The following is a 17,208-nucleotide window of genomic DNA, read 5'->3' as shown; positions in this document are numbered from 1 at the left end:
GATACATATGGACATTTTACTTTATTAGTTGTATCAATAAATGAAGAAATTTTTTTGTTGGGTTCTATATATGGGTACAATACCAAAGCAGAAAATATGCAACTTTATGTTAGATTAAGTAATGGGGTGAATTACTTATGTGGCAAATATCATAATATGAATATTATTATTGGTGGGGACTTCAATTCAACTCTTAATGAAGCATTAGATAGATTTCCTCCAAAGGCTAATACAAATTCAAACACAGTTCTAGAAAACTTTATGTCAACCTTTGGCCTAATTGATGTATGGAGGCAAAAAAATAACTCCAAAGTTGAATTTACGTGGCAAAACAAAACAGGCTCCTTTAAATCAAGAATTGATTTCTGGCTGGTGTCTGATTTAATAGCTGATGAAATTAAGTCAGAGATTCTTCCAGCTCCTTTATCAGACCACAAGCTTATTTTAATTGAAAAAACTAAATTAAACCAGTATGGAAAAAATAAAATTACAGCTTACTGGAAACTCAACTCTTCACTGTTAGAAAATAAAACAGTGGAAGAAAGCATTAAACAAATAATTATAAAGTATTGGAATACAGCTTGCAGTCAGAAGGAATTCAGTAAAAATTGGGAACTCCTAAAATATGAACTTCGAAAAATGTTTATGAAAACTGGAGCTGAGATTGCTAAAAGAAAAAGGAAAGTAGAATCAGAAGTAATAAAAGAAATTATCTTATTGAACAATGTTCTGCCAGAAAATTTATCTGAAGAACAAAAGATTAGATTAAGCCATTTACAACTGAACCTGGACAATATTTACATTTCCAAAGCTAAAGGAGCGTACATCAGATCGAGACAGAAATGGTTAGAAGAAGGAGAAAGAAACTCTTCTTATTTTTTTAGATTAGAAAAAAGACACCAAATATCTAACAGTATTATGAAACTTCAAATCAATAATAATATCTGTGAAGACCCTGTTCAAATCTCATCTTACTGTGAAACGTTTTTCCAAGAACTTTATCAGTCAAGATGTTCTGATGAAACTGTCACACAATTTATTAACTCTCTGAATAAAATGCAACAAATTAGTAAAAATAATAAAGAAGAATGTGATTCCTTGATTACACTTGAAGACATCCAAAAGTCCATCAATAAATTAAAACTAAATAAATCACCAGGTACTGATGGCCTCAATGCAGAATTTTATAAAAAGTTTTCAGAACAGCTATCGCCATTTTTACATCAAGTTTATCTTGAAAGTTTGGATTCTGGATCACTTCCACCAACAATGACCCAAGGTCTGATTACACTGATCCCTAAACCACAAAAAGACAAACTTCTTCTAGATAACTGGCGACCAATTACATTACTACAAAATGACTATAAAATTATTGCAGGTTGTATTGCTACAAAAATTAAGAATACTCTTGAAGAAGTGGTTGATGAAACTCAGTCTGGATTCATACCAGGTAGACATATAACTAATAATATTAGGCTTATCTTGGATCTGCTAGACTACTCAGATTTAATAGAGGGGGACGGTCTCATATTGTTTCTAGATTTTTTTAAAGCCTTTGACACAGTTGAACATACATTTTTATTTAAAGCATTAGAAGTATTTGGATACGGACAAATCTTAATTAAAAGTTGTCAAATGTTATATAGGAATTGTAATGCATCCGTAAAATTATCACATGGCTGCTCTAAAAGATTTTATTTGAAAAGAGGCCTCAGACAAGGGTGTCCAGTCTCCCCATATCTATTCATTCTGGCCATGCAAATTCTTTCAGTTAAAATCAAGGAACAAATTACAGGGATTAATGTTGCAAACAGAAACATCATAATTTCCCAGCTTGCCGATGACACTGCACTTTTTTTAAAGAATAGATGTGAAATAAAAAACTCTATTGAAATCATCAACACCTTCTCCAAAGCTTCTGGTTTAACTCTAAATCTAAATAAATGTGAATTACTTTCCATTAAATCTAATTTAAAAGGCACATTCCTCAATATTCCTATAAAAGACAAAGTTAAATATCTTGGAATCACAATAATTAAAGATCAAAATATAAGGTCAATAGACAATTTTAACCCTATAATTAAAATTGTTGAACAAAGATTTAATCTATGGCTCCAGCGAGATCTCTCTCTTTTAGGACGTTCATTATTAGTCAAAGCTGAAGGCATTTCTAGACTCGTTTATCCGGCCCTTGCTCTTGATGTTCCCAAACAAATCAGTACCAATATTAATAAAATAAACTTTAATTTTATATGGAAAAAGAAATGCCATCTTATCAAAAAAAATATTCTAATGAATAAAGTTGAAAAAGGTGGAATTGAAGCCCTTGATTTCACATCTTTAAACAATTCATTTAAAATTAAATATTTAAAAAATCTTCTAAAAAACCCAAACTCTATATGGAATGCTATTCCCATTTACAACTTTGACAAAATTGGAGGATTACCCTTTCTTCTTAGGTGCAATTACAGTATACCCAAAATACCCCTAAAACTATCTATGTTTCATAAACAAATGCTCTTAAGCTGGTCACTTTTGTACAAACACAATTTTTCTCCCCACAAATACTATATCTGGAATAATGAAGACATTAAATACAAAAATAAGACAATCTTTTATAGAAAATGGTTTGATAGGGGAATATTACTTGTAAGCCAATTATTAAATCTAAATGGTCATCTATTGTCTTATTCTGATTTTATGTTACATTTCCAATTTCCTGTCTCCCCTAAAGAATATGCTGTGGTGTTTGACGCAATCCCCAGTGGGTCATTAAAGCTTTTATCATCTTTACCTCCAGATCCAATTCACTCAGTGCCAAATTTTGATCCAAACTCCATTTATGTTGATTATGATTGCCCTTTTTTAAGTAAGAAAACAACCAACAAAATGTTAAGAAAGATTCTATTACGAGATGTTGTTTTTTCACCAGCTTGTATATTTTATTGGTCCAGCATTTTTGAAAATATAAATTGGAAGTGGACTTGGATACTTCTAAAAAAATACTTAATAAACAATAAAGTAAGAGAAATTTCTTATAAAATTATTCACAATGTTTATCCTGTTAAAGCATTTTTGATAAAAAGATATAAATGGGATTTGGACCCTATGTGTACTTTTTGTAAAAATAATGAGGAAAAGCTTGTTCATCTTTTTTGGGATTGTAATTATACCAAAATATTCTGGAGAGATATGTCAATTTTTTTTCATCAAAAAAATCTCAATATTACTTTAACAAATAAGGATATTTTGTTTGGGATGGAGAAATGTGAACTTGTCAAAACAGAATTTTTATATGTTGTCAACTTTTTTATTATTTATGGTAAATATCATATTCACACCTCCAAACATTTACAACAAAAACCTAATTTCCAGATTTTATTATCTTCTATTAATATCTATTTAGAATCCTTAAAAATCAGCTCAAATGCTAAAGCCATTCAAATTATTACTGCCCTTAAAGAACTGCAACCCTCGAGCACCGATTTGATTTTGACATTGTAAAATAATTGTTCTATGTTCTGTAAAGCCCGTTTATGTTGTATCTGTTTGTAACTATTATTGTTCTATGTTGTTCATATATGTTCTTTGTTTGCAATAAAAAAAAAAAAAAAAAAAAAAAAAAAAAAAAAAAAGGACTGAGAGTGGAGAGCCAAGATGGCGGCTGGCGTTTAGACGTTATTCGGAACTTTCCTCCAACTTTATTCTTCTCCTGTCGGAACAGATATATTTGTAATGTCTTCATCCTCTACAACAAAACGCAAAACTGAAGGTCATTTAGTTTTTACTCCTACGAAGTCACCGTCTACCAAGAAAGGTAAAATGGAGCAGAGAACGTGATAGCGGTGCTAAAGCTAGCTATCGAGGAGCTAGGGATATCTATCGGGAAATCCATCGATGACTTGAAGTCTACTATTAATTTTCTCTCCGCTGACATACAAGATATTAAAAGCACACAGCACACCACGGTCAGCCGAGTCAGCAAAGCTGAGGAAAAGATTCAAGCACTGGAAAACAAAGTCCTGGATCTAACACGCGAGAAGAAGCGGTGGAATCTGCGGCTCCGCGGCATGCCCGAAGAAGGGACGCAGGATGTAAGGCTCAAGGTGGTGGAGGTCTGTCAGAATATAATCCCAAACTACAAAGAGAAGATTCTGGAGGTGATTGATTCAGTATATCGGCTAGGTAGAAAACATCCAACCAAGTCACACCCTAGAGCACAGGTGTCAAACTCCAGTCCTCGAGGGCCGCTGTCCTACAGCTTTTAGATGTGCCACAGGTACAAAACACTGGAATGAAATGGCTTAATTACCTCCTCCTTGTGTAGATCAGTTCTCCCAGCCTTGCTAATGACCTAATTATTCTATTCAGGTGTGGTGCAGCAGAGGCACATCTAAAAGTTGGAGGACACCGGCCCTTGAGGACTGGAGTTTGACACCCCTGCCCTAGAGATATCGTTATCCAATTCTCTATGCAGCATTTCCGCAACATGATCTGGAAAATGGCAAAGAATTCTGGCTACTTGAAGCAAAGAAATCTCCTGTTCAAAGAAGATCTTTCTGTGGAAGATCGCGAGAAACGGAACTGGCTGTGGCCAGTAATCCAACAAGCCCGCAAGGATAAGAAGGTCACGTACTTTGTAGGAGGACGAGGAAATTGAATAACTGTTTTGTCGGATCCCATTCAACCTATTGGGAAAATTTCTATGTTCCCAGTTAAGTTCGACTAAAACTCACACACTTGTCTTGTTTGTTTATTACTATGTTAAAGTTCTTCTCAGTTAATGCTCGAGGACTGAGGGATATCACTAAAAGAAAAGCTTTATTTCTATTTGCAAAAAATGTGGTGCTGATTCTTGTTTGCTTCAAGAGACTCATTCCATTGATAGTGACTATAAAATTGGAAAGCTCAGTGGGGAGAAGATTTGTGGATGGCCCATGGAGCTCACCGTGCAGCAGGTACATTAACTTTGAAACACAAATTTAATAAAAGCACCATCTTCACTGAAACTGACCCAGCTGGACACTATATTCTCACAGTTATCAAATGTGATAATTCTTTCTTTCTTATTGGTAACATTTATGGTTATAACGACGCCAAGGAAAATGTCATGCTGTTTGAAACTTTGAACTCCAGTATTGATGCTCTTGTTAAAAAATTTAACGATATGAAGATAATTTTAGATTTCAACATTACTGTGAATGATGAGGTTGACCTAGCAGGCAAAGAATAAATTCTCAGATTGTTGACTTTATGAATGAATGAAGTTTAATAGATATTTGGAGGCTAAATAATCCAAACACAAAAATCTTTACATGGAAAAACAAAGCTGGTTCGCAACACTCAAGAATTGATTTTTGGCTAATATCTGACTACTTACAACATTCAAATTGCAAAGCTGAGATTATTCAAGCACCTCTTACTGATCATAAAGGCATTTTGTTAGAGGTTTGTATTTCCCCTAATAGAACTACTAAAAGGAACCCTGCATATTGGAAGATGAATAACTCCCTTCTTAACGACGAATTTGTCTGTTTATCAATTAAAAACAAAATTGCAGAGTTCTTAAAACTAGCACAATTTGAAAATAATTATGGACATTACTGGGAGCTTTTAAAATATGAATTAAGAAAGATCTTAAGTAAAGCTGGGGCAAATAGAATAAAAAATAGCATAAAGGAGAAAACATGCTTGGTCTCTGAGTTGATTTCATTATCATCTACTCTTCCTGAAAATCTATCTGAACAACAGAGAGCCAAGTTACAAACCCTTCAGCTTAAACTTGATCAAATTTATATTAATAAAGCAAAAGGAGCTTTTATACGTTCACGGGCCAAATGGTTAGAAGAGGGGGAACAAAACTCTAGCTACTTCTTCAAACTTGAAAAGCAAAGACAAACAAAAAATGGTATTACTAAACTTAATTCAAATGGCACAATTATTGATGACCCCAAAATGATTGCCAATATATGTGAAACGTTTTACAAATCATTGTACGAGTCTAGACATTCTCCTGAGGAACATAATTATTTCTTTAACTCCGTAAGTAGTATAGAAACAATTGGTGACAAAAACAAAATATTATGTGACTCTCCAATCACACCTGATGAAATTAAAGAAGCTATTAATAGTCTTAAATCAAATAAATCCCCTGGTACAGATGGACTTACATCAGAACTTTATAAGACGTTCTCAGAAGAACTCACTCCATTTTTACATTCTGTATTTATTGAAAGCATTAGGAATGAAAGATTCCCCCCATCACTTTCTCAAAGTCTAATTACTCTAATCCCAAAACCTCAGAAGGATGCATTGATTTTGGATAATTGGAATCCTATTTCTTTACTTAACAGTGATTACAACATCTTAGTCAGTTGTTTGGCAAAAAAAATTAAAACAGTTCTTAGTGATACTAGAGAAACTCATTCATGATGTGTTAATCTTTAGTCGCATTGATTACTGCAACAGCGTCTTTACAGAGCTGACTAAAAAAATCAATCCTCCAGCTGCATCAGATCTGCTGCTGGGGTTCTGAATAAAACCAGGAAGATAGAGCACATCTTCTAGTTCTAAAGTCCTTCCACTGAGAGAATAGACTTTGAAATACTGTTGTTAGTTTATAAATCACTGAGCAGTTTATATTAAGGATCTGCTGTTGTTGTATCAACCCTCCAGTCCTCTCAGGTCTTCTGGTTCTGCTCTGCATCAGAACCAAACATGGAGAAGCAGCATTCAGCTTCTATGCACCAGATATCTGGAACAAATTTTCAGAAAACTGCAAAACAACTGAAACACTAAGTTCCTTTAAACGGAGGCTAAAAACCCACATGTTTGGAGTTGAGTTTAATTAATAATATCTAGAACATTGATTAATATATTTGATGTATATTTGATGATAGCCTTTAACAAAATACTGTTATTTCACTGCTTGTTATTGTGTTGTTTTATGGAATGAAACATGTTGAACTGTCTTGTTGCTCAAATGTGCTCTAATAATAAATTTAACTTGCTCACAGATTCCTTATTGCCAATGAAACAAAGTACGGTAGTCCCATTCCGACCCAGATGTTTGATTGTCTTATTGTTTTTACTTTTACAATTATTATCTGTAGTAATACAAATAAATAATAGTAATAACATGCTCAATGGAAGAGCACATTTTCTACAATAAAAATTCAAACAAATAATTGACAGAAAACAGACTTCAGTGAGAAGCTTGATCATTTCTGCTGTACAAATGATAAAAACACTGGGAATTTTTTTGTCTTCTTTATTGAAAGAATCTTTCATAAACACATCCAAACAGAACATTCTAATAAATAGTTAGCTTAGCTTAAACCAACTCTAGCAGCTCATACAGGTAGTGATAAAAAGGTAGACTACAGGTCAGAAAGTGAGTTCATGGCAATCTTCAGGGAGACATTTATCATAAACAGTCTTAAAAATAATGTTTACTTCAGAATGAGTTCCTCTCCAGCAGCAGGTGTGGCTGCAACGAGGCCTGGAACATCACTTCAGCTTCTCATCTTTCTCTCCAGCAAAAGCTGTTTCTAACCTAACAGAGTCACTACAGGGAACGGTGTCTGTCTTTGCAAAAGGGACAGATCTCATGCGACAGATCAAGAGAAGGAAAATGTTATTTTGCGTGGATATTTAAAATCTTAATATTAGCCTTTTCTAAAAAAAAAACTGTTCTTTTCAGTCTAACCTAATGGGCACTTCAATATAATTTGGGCTTGTTTAAACCCAACACTGTCTGAAAAATGGACGTCTCTGCTTAATTTGTAATTAAGCAAAAAAAAAACAACAAAAAAAAAAAACGTTTGTTCATTTGCCACTTCAGATGCAGAGTAATCAGAGTATGCATATATATTAAATTAGAAGATATTAATTAGCTTCAGCAGATTTGGCCAAAAACCTGCTTTGGTTTTGCTCAGGCACCAAATAATGAGCTGACTTTATTCCAAGGATGGAAGAGGCTGCTCTTCTCTGCATTAGATGGTCGAGGAGCGGCTGCTAAAAATATGGCAGCTGGCAGTTTTCAGCATGATCACAAACTTCAACAAGAGTTTCGACTATGCTGAAGAAGCTCTGGGGTGTCAAAACGTGTCCAGGAAGAAGTGGTGACGACACCAGAGCAGAGCTTGCTCAACACTGGCAGCAGATGGGTTTGAGGGCATGCGCAGTGAGGTGAAGACTTTGCGACAACATGTGGTAACGAGAACAGCAAGAAGTTACTTCTGTTTGAGAAAAACAAAAAGGACAAACTGGAATTCTGCAGGAAGTACAAGGATGGAGCCGTTGGGTCTGATGTCCTGTGGACCGTTTGGGACATGTGGATATTAGTTTGTCTGGAGAAGAAATGGTGAGGATTAAAACAGCTCCAGTTTTCACCAATAGAATCCATCTGTGAGGTTTCTCTTCCTGAACAACACCATGAAGACAGAGTGGGAGCAAAACATCTTCTGAAACTGATGAATATAAGAAGCTTTTATTCTGAGCTGTGGGACTGGAGAGGGAGTGGTTTGAATGCGTTATAACAAAGATTTAATTATTTCTTAAATGTCTGTCCTTTCCTGCACAGTAACCCACAGAAAATAAGCTGATCACATCTTAAATTATTATAAAACTGATCTGAACTGATAAGGTTTTCAGAGTTTGATTATGAATAAAGAACTAGATTTGGCCAAAATAGATCGGCTCTGAAAGACAGCACAGAGGGTTTGGAAAGTCCAACTTCTACAAGGCAGCTTTAACAAAAAGGAGGGAAAAAACAAACTTGGCACCAAACTCAATACAGGTCAGAGTAAAAGTCTGTTTGGTATTGATACTGCAGTCTGTCTGTATTGGCATAAAACGTACAGTGATAAAACAAAACCTGAAGACAACACCAGTGAGGTTTCTTTAGAGGGTTCGTGTTCCTCATCAGGGAGGACTGGACAGGCCAACGCTGACTCAGCATTAAGAACCTGAACTGACTGATCAGTCTTAGAATTTAACACCACAGCACTGCACAATTCACAGCTGTGCTACCATGCATGAGGGCTGCGTTAGTGATGTGATGCATGCAGGCAGGAGCTGAGCACAGCAGCTTTTATTGGGGGACTGAGGAGGAAGATGAGGAAGATGAGGAAGACTGGGTTAGATGAGGGTCTTCAGCTCTTCATCTGTCAGCTGATTGACCACCATAATCTTTGTCAGCTGCTCAGCATATTTCTCCTGGTCCTGCATGAAATGTGGGATGCGGACCTTCTCCATCTGAGCCAGAGGTGTCAGACGATCCACGTCTTCAAACGACACCTGAAGGCAGCAGAGACTCAAGTTAAACCTCTTCAGACCGGCAGCACGGCTGCTCTGATCGGATACATGTTTACCTTCCTCACAAAAAAAAACAACAGAGAACTTTCAGACATTACTTCTTACATAACATGTATTGTTTCATCATTATTGCATTGGGTCCTTTGAAGCAGGAGAGCGTGGCGTGTTCCTCCATGGAGGTGGTTATGTAATCTCTTTGCTTTTGTAGAAGTCAGATATGCAGCCATCCTGAGCACAGACGCCTCGTTTAATGTGACGGCGTGTCACGAAGGATAGCTCTCTACAGATACAGTTCACTGATGATGAACTGGAGGAGAAATGACAGGATCTAAAAGAGCCAAAGAGCTAAAAAAGAATACGGCTATAAAGGAGCACAAAGAAGGTATTCAGCTTTTTACAACAGTTCTCAACAAATCTGCTGCTTTACCATCTTAAGCCCTTCATGTGTGTCTTCACACACACATGAAGTTTAGATGGGAGTATTGTGTATTTTCCAGCCACATAGTGCCATTTTGTAATACAATCAAATGTACAATGTACAGTGTTGTTATAAAAACACTGTCCATATCAAACACGAAGAAATTTGACGAAGAAATTTGACTTTGCGATTTTGATGCCTTTAAATTGGGCTTCTGTGTCTTTAAGAAGCTCCTGTTCGTTCAGACGCTTTGTTTCAACACAACAATGCTCATCTATTATGCTTTTTACAGCCGTTCTCATGGACTTGGGACTGCAGCTCTGAACAGGAGCTTTGGGTAAACAGGTGGAGCTTTGTGAGAGAAGTAGCTTATTCACCTCCATCAGGAGAGATTCAAGGATTCATCAAACATGCATGAAAAAAAAATCAAAGCAACACACTATGTTTTTTTATAAGGGAATTATATTATAACATGATAGAACGCTCAAAAAGTCAATTTTATATAATACTGCCCTATAGTGACATCCATTCAACACACAGGGTTGATGTTGGTTCACCCTCTGCAGTTCTAGGGAGGCTTTGCACAACATTTAGGAATGTTTCTTGGGATTTGTTCACCATTGTTTCAGAAGAGCAAATATGAGGTCAAACACTGGCGTTGGACTCTGTGCATACAAGTCAAGTTGTTCTAAATCAAATCTTCTCATCCATGTTTTTATGGACCTTACTCTATGAATTGGTGCTCAGTCATGTCGGAACAGGAGGATGTAGTCCTCAAATTGTTCCCACAAAACCAAGAGCAAAAATGCCTCCTTGGTTCTTTTCTGAACCAAGGAGCTCAACTCCTGAGAAACAGGCCGTCACCATAATCCTCCCTCCACCAAACCTTACACTTGACCTTCAACAGAGTCCATGCCTCCAGCAACCAATCGTTTCTCATTAGCAGAGTCCTACTTGCTCTGTACGAAGCAAACAGTGTAGCACAGGGGGCTGGTCTTTTCCAGACTAGTCTAAATCAGATTGATGGACTCAAATCTGGTTCTTTGTGACAAAAGAACTTTTTGCCAGAGAAGGTTTGAACCTGGGGATCATAATATATTCCAAAACTTAGAGCAGTAGACTTCAGATTGCTCACCTTTCCCAGAGCCATCAGCATTGGGAAGTTAATCTTGTCTCTGTATCTCAGGATCTGCAGTATGCCCTCCAGATAAACCTGGTCTTTACTGAAGCATCCTTCAGGATTAGAGTTCAGAAAAGACCAGTCAAGTTTTTTTCAGAGACCAGTCCTGAGCATGTCAGGTCAGCTGGTTTCACATACCTGGCTGGGCTGTGTTGGTCTGGCCTCTCTTGGCACGGACGCAGTAGTCCCAGCGTGTGTGTGGGTCCTGAACAAAGCGTCCCAGGTTGCGGAAGAGCTGAGTGAAGGACGTGTGTCTGGCCTGATAGACGGTATAATAGAGCAGCGCGGCGCGCCACAGAGTGGGGTCCTTCCTAAACAGAACGCTGTGGATGCTGGCCAGGCCCTCCTCTGTTGGGTTCAGAGGCTTCAGGTTGTGCTTCCTCCTCCCCGTGCTGCTGCCCCACGGCTGCTGGCAGTTGTTGAGGCCTCGGAAGTAATGAGTGCCTGAGACAAAGAGAACACTTCACACAACTGTAGTTGAGTTAGAATTCAACCTGAATTTATTTCTGCCATTATTAATCTTCTTTTCTTGACCTTTACTCATCGTTTTTTGGTCTAGGCGTTGCAGGTTTGGACAATTATTCCCTCTGGTTTTGAATGCTGTGCAGCTGGAAGGAGTTTTTGCTCCTCCTTTTCTTTATTTTTGGAAAGTTATTTAATGCGGAACTGTGGCAATAAACTTGTTTTTTTTTTTACAAACTAGAGCATCGATTAGCATTTTAAACACTCAGCATTGCTGACCTTGAGATTTGGCCTCATCTGGGACCCAAATCCCAGAGGAGCTGAAAAGGAGGAGAGTAGAGACAAAAGGAGGAAGTCCAACCATCTCTTCTGTCAATAACAATCAAGAATCAAATAAGAGAATTCCAGATTTCTGACCATATGGCCAGAGAGAGATTTAAAGGAGGAGTGGCAAAAGCAAATGAGATTGACTAGCAGAGCTATCACTGACTGATGGTGTCATCCAGGACATTCTACTGTGGAATTTCGTCATAGTAACAGTCTTCAGTCAGAGGCCTCTTCAGATTTGTTGCAAGACGGACTGCAACCAGAGATCCCTCCTGCCCACAGCATCACCGTACACAACCACTCCTACAGTATACTTGACTGATATGAGTTACATCCGAGTAGTTCATATCATTCGATGATGATGTGAAAAAATATCATCATCGAACATCATTTAATTTCTCTTTGGGACAAATAAAGTATTTCTGAATTAAATTTTACTAAGGGGAACCAGAGTAATGAAAGCTACAAACAAATGCACAACATAATGTTACTGATGAGATCCAAAATTCAGGAGTTGTAATGAAACTAAATGTTACAGAAGGGGGTGTGAATACTTCTGCAATGTGTCATATTACAAACTCTCAGAAAGGAACTGTTGCACGTTTGATTTTCTACTTATCCTCGTATGATGAGAACCAGAGGAAGCAGATAGAGGATGTGTGTCAGAGCCACTGCACCCACCGATCTCATGCCTCAACATGCCCTCCAGCCAGTGCTCCCGCGCGCTGGACGTGTTGATGGTCATAGTGGGCTGACCGTTCACCATCGTCATCGAGGCTCTGGACAGCAAGTCATCTGTCACCTGGACTACAATCTGTCAGCAGAACAAATCATTATGATGAAGCGATATAGCACTGAATAAGCTGATAGTTTATTATGTATATTTTATGCATTTGAATTATGTCTGAAATTGTCTTCTGAGTTGAATCGCTGTCCACATTCTCTGTACACGGACAGGGGGCAGATGTCATAAGGCTACTCTTCTTTCTGCTCCTTGTCATTCAGAATTTCTTTTCATTGTTACATGAACTGTTTATATTTACTATTGAGGAAATAAATACAAAATAAAATAGAAATGCAACTTGTGTGGGCACCAAAAGAGGCTCTGGTCCAGGGGTCAACATTTTCTTTCATCAGGCCCTGGTTATGTTTCTATGTGAACAGTGTTCAGCAGTGGATTATGAACATATGATCCACATAAATTAGTTTAATTCCATGAATTCTGCTTCAGAAACGCAAACTGAGGGATGATCTTGGGAAAGTGGACAAATCTGAAATCTTTTCCCCTGGACTAACTTCAGTGGTGTGATCTGTTTTGTGTTGTACTGTAATATTAATGCACTCAAACAAAGCAAAGACTTTGCAGGCCGAGCAAGGCCAGGGAGAAATCCAACACCAAACAGCCTTCTCTCAGAGAATTCAGCCAGTTTGGATCCAAACTGGAGTCAGAATCAGAGAAGTGAGCAGCCTGCTCTCCTCCTACCTCGCCCACACAGCCTTCCTTCTCCATGTATCTCTTCACGTTGATCCAGATTCGACTCCTGGGAAGCAGGTTCCCACCGGTGACTTGCTCAAACATCTCATAGCTGCCGTATCTCTTCAAGGCCAGCTCCATGATGTTCACTGCCTGCAACAGAAGAGGCTCAACCAATATGATTTTTGAAATCCTAAAGGTTAACAGCTTTCCCCCAGAAGCAAAACATGGATCCATAAAGGTATTCAGCGACCACATTTTCATGCCTGCGATTTTTAATTTTCCCCTTGTTGACATCTTTCTTAAGACTTGTAGTTTTGAAGTTTTATTCCTAGTTGAATCACAATGTAGTCAACAGGTCAATAACTGGGAGCACAGAAGATGGTCTGTTTGAAGGACAAATCTGGAAGAAAGCCTATTAGAAGCTACAGAAGACCTAAGACTACAGGCTTTGACTAGACTTCATCTGAAACGGTGACATTGAGACAGCAAGACAGAGGCCCAATTTCAAGACAATAAATTACAAAGTTAAATTTCATTTATATAATTTTTGACAACTGAAGGTAACAGTTTTACTTGCTTGTGCTATTAAATGGAACTATGTGTCTGGAGAAAAGAGAATACTGCCCCTTCATCCAACCTGAGCTTCAGTCGTTTTGCAAAGAATCAACAAAAAATGTCTGTATAGACATAGAGAGAGAGATCCCCAGAAGAGGGTCAGAGGGGCTGAATACAAACACATACTTCTCATTTTCCTTCCACTTTCCAACAAAGCACCACAGAAATCAAACTAGATGTCTGCAGCAGGAAATGCAGCCTTACCTGAGCTAAGAACTGATTGGAGGCGTGATTATAGCGCGCCAGGAAACCTGCAGAGACAGGGTTGCTGTACTCAAACTGGGGGTTGTAGCTGAAATCAGACTTGAAGAACTTGTCCTTCTCTCTGTCAACATTGCACGGCTTGATGGCGGTGAAGACGCAGAGCTTCTTGGTGTTTTCCACCTCCCGGGAGGCGGTTGCATTGTAGGGGGATGAGAGCGCAGGACGATAGGCGTTAAAGCTGGGGGTTTTCCTGAGCAGTGAAACTGTGCGGGGGGTCAGTCCCATCTTGCAACCAACCACTGTGAGGCTCAGAGTCGGCTTCAGAAGATTGCAGTTGCTGTCTGAGTGGACACAGTTTGTCTGGACGGGCTTCTCATCCCCATCTGGACTACGGGTCTGTTTCTGAGCCAGGATCACGCGATTTCTTTTGCTAAGCTCCAGCCCACCTTTCATCGAAGACTTCGGCCTCCTGCACTGGAACTCCTTCTCCTTTTGTTTCTTCTCCTTCTCTTCGGCTTGCAGCAGGAGGTCCTCGAGAACAGGGGAAGGAATGGTTGCAAAGCACACCTGGGATGGACTCACCACCCTGTCAGCAGAGTTGAAGATGGACTTTTTAGACAAATCCACCTCTGGCCAGTGAAGTTGTTCTGCAAGAGGAGAGAGAGCAGAAAAGGAGGCAGATTATTCTGAGTCATGCCTGTTCAGCATCACTCTGATGTGAAGCCAGTGCAAACTAGACAGACTAATCCTCTTATCAAGGAAAGATAAAATTAGATCAGTTCTAAGGAGATGAAGCGACAAAAAGCGCTGAAAACATGACTTCCAGTCTGGTAAGAACACACTTTGTTACACCTCAGGCAGCAACAGAACACATTTAATCTGTGGTCAGACCTCCTGACTGCTGCTGCTCAGTCAGGACAGCACAGCTATGGGCTTTTCGGGATCAGGAGTCAGCGTCCTGACTTTTCACTGGAATTGATTCCCGTTATGCTTGCAGAGGCTGGCAGTACAGAAAGAAAGGCTCTGCAAAGACGATTCGGATACAACCAGAGGGAGCGCGCTGCGTTGGGTCTAAAGGGCGATTCCACCTAACTTTTCACTACCTTCCGCATCTTTAATCTACTCTAGTTAAAAAAAAAAAAAAAAAAAAAAACTACAACACCCAGAAGATCTTCTGCAGCGGTCAGCTGCACACTGAGACACCAGGAGCAGCTTCACTGGTTCCAGCTGCCTCATCACCACCATTCCCTCACAGCTCAGCTCTCTGACCCAGCAGAATGAGCTGCTGAGAAGTATCCCAGAAACCAGCACTATGACCTCAACCCCTGCTGAAAATGGGTGAGTTCCATGCCAAAACTCACATCAATAAATTTAAATGAATGAATTCTACAGATTTAGAAGTCAAATATCTAGCAAGTAGCATACCAGAAGCGTGTTGATGGCTAATAACTTTAACAATAGTGATGATGGTATATGTACTGTATGTATAGCATCATGAGAAAGTACAGAAAGGCCACACTAAATTCCAACGTGTGCATTAATTATTTTTTTAATCATCGCAGTAATTTATTGAAAAACAGATTTTTTTCAATAAAAAATTACACTTTAAGATAAACGATTTCTTCCATTCAAGCAACCGATTATCAGCTGACTAAGCCAATCAAAGCCTGTCGGTGTAGTGAATCTTCAAGCTAACGCACGTGTGGATTAAAACAGCTCGAACCAGAAGTAATGACTAGACTACAGCTGCTTTCAGGTTACCGCAACTATATATACCACGCATTTTATTCATGCGTAGCGGTTACGAAACACTTATTACATTACCTGTAACTTTAATTGACTCCAACATCTTCTTCAACGTAAGATATTCGAAAGCGGTGGTGTAACAGTCAGCGGAATTAACCCAGTAACCCAGCTAAAGGCCACCAAAAACAAAACACGGGAAACCACGCGTCACGAGTGGAATTATATTTTTTTCCAACAAGAACTGCAGTCGAGTTGATCTCCCTTCTACACCGAGCAGCAGTCACTCGGTGACAGAGGAGGTAACGCACTCAGCTGCTCTGCTGTGGCTGAGTGGTTTCCATGGTATCATTTGCGACGTCGGGCGACGTACGTCCTGCGATCATGGGAATTGTAGTCCTTCTAGGAGATCACTTTCGTTTATAGTTAACATAACCGTCACCAGAGGTCAGAACCCAGCAGATCATGAAGTTTGGTTCTGGTTACGAAGCTGAAGTTAGTTTCCGATTCCAGCTTGCGATTCGGGAAGTGGCTAAAGGGCGATTCCACCTAACTTTTCACTACCTTCCGCATCTGTAATCTACTCTAGTTAAAAAAAAACTACAACACCCAGAGAGCTCTTCTGCAGCGGTCAGTTTTGCACTAAATCTGAAGAACCCTCTGACTGAAGACACTGCCTTCCCAAGACAGTTTCATGACAGTGGGTTTGCTGAAGCAGGTGTATGATGACATGATCAACCCCAATTCCACTGCAATAAGTAAACTGCAGGGGGTCTTAATATATTCTTGTCTGCTTATTCAGGTGGGCCAACAGGAGTCTCTCCAGGACCTTCATGTGGTGGAATGTCAGGGCTACAGCTCTGTAGTCGCTGATGACTGATGGGTGAGTTTTCTTCTGTTCTGGACTCAGTGCAGTACAGACCGCTGCAGAACAGCCATCACCGTCTACAATAACTCTTTGAGGAATTAAAGAGTTACACCAACATTTAATTTCCCTTTGGGATTAATAAAGAATTTTTAAATTTGAATTTAATTTAAATTTGAATTTAATGCTTCACTGCAGCATTGATGAAACAGGAAATGACCTGAAACTCTCAGGTTCAGACTTAGAACGTGACAGATGCCAATAAAGACTTAGGACTTGTAAAACCTTCACCTGATCCTTCTGCTGCTGGTTCCTCCAGAGGCGGTTCCTACCTGGAGCTCTGCTGCCTCCTACTGGGCAGAGACAGAGGCTCCTTCACTTCCTGATCTCTGGGGCTCAGAGGAACAGGCCGAGTCTGGACCCGACCAATGATGAAGGACTCGGACTCTGACTTTAACTTTAGAACCAGAGTTCAATCATTTTTATTTATGGCTGAAAACTACAATCATTGATCTGCAACAAGTTTCAGATAAATGAACATAAAACTGATCAAATGTAAGAAATAAAGCAATAAAAGATCAAACAAGCAAAACAAGAAC

The 17,208-nt window shown here is 38.9% G+C and overlaps 1 protein-coding gene across 1 annotated transcript; it reads right to left on the bottom strand.

Annotated features, from left to right (window-relative positions):
* Positions 1-7,267: 7,267 nt before the first annotated feature.
* On the bottom strand, positions 7,268-16,078 carry kiaa0895 (KIAA0895 ortholog). Its single transcript, XM_005816135.2, has 7 exons — positions 15,826-16,078; positions 14,002-14,648; positions 13,189-13,332; positions 12,387-12,519; positions 11,055-11,360; positions 10,872-10,969; positions 7,268-9,300 (listed from the first exon to the last, which is right to left on the bottom strand). The coding sequence occupies exons 1-7, from the start codon at positions 15,848-15,850 to the stop codon at positions 9,142-9,144; spliced, it is 1,512 nt and encodes a 503-aa protein (XP_005816192.1). The 5' UTR covers positions 15,851-16,078; the 3' UTR covers positions 7,268-9,141.
* Positions 16,079-17,208: the final 1,130 nt, after the last annotated feature.

The sequence above is a fragment of the Xiphophorus maculatus genome, chromosome 13 (genome assembly GCF_002775205.1).
Source record: "Xiphophorus maculatus strain JP 163 A chromosome 13, X_maculatus-5.0-male, whole genome shotgun sequence".
NCBI classification, from domain to species: Eukaryota; Metazoa; Chordata; class Actinopteri; order Cyprinodontiformes; family Poeciliidae; genus Xiphophorus; species Xiphophorus maculatus.
The sequence above is the reverse complement of the archived record's forward strand: the minus strand, read 5'-3'. Positions and strand labels throughout refer to the sequence as shown.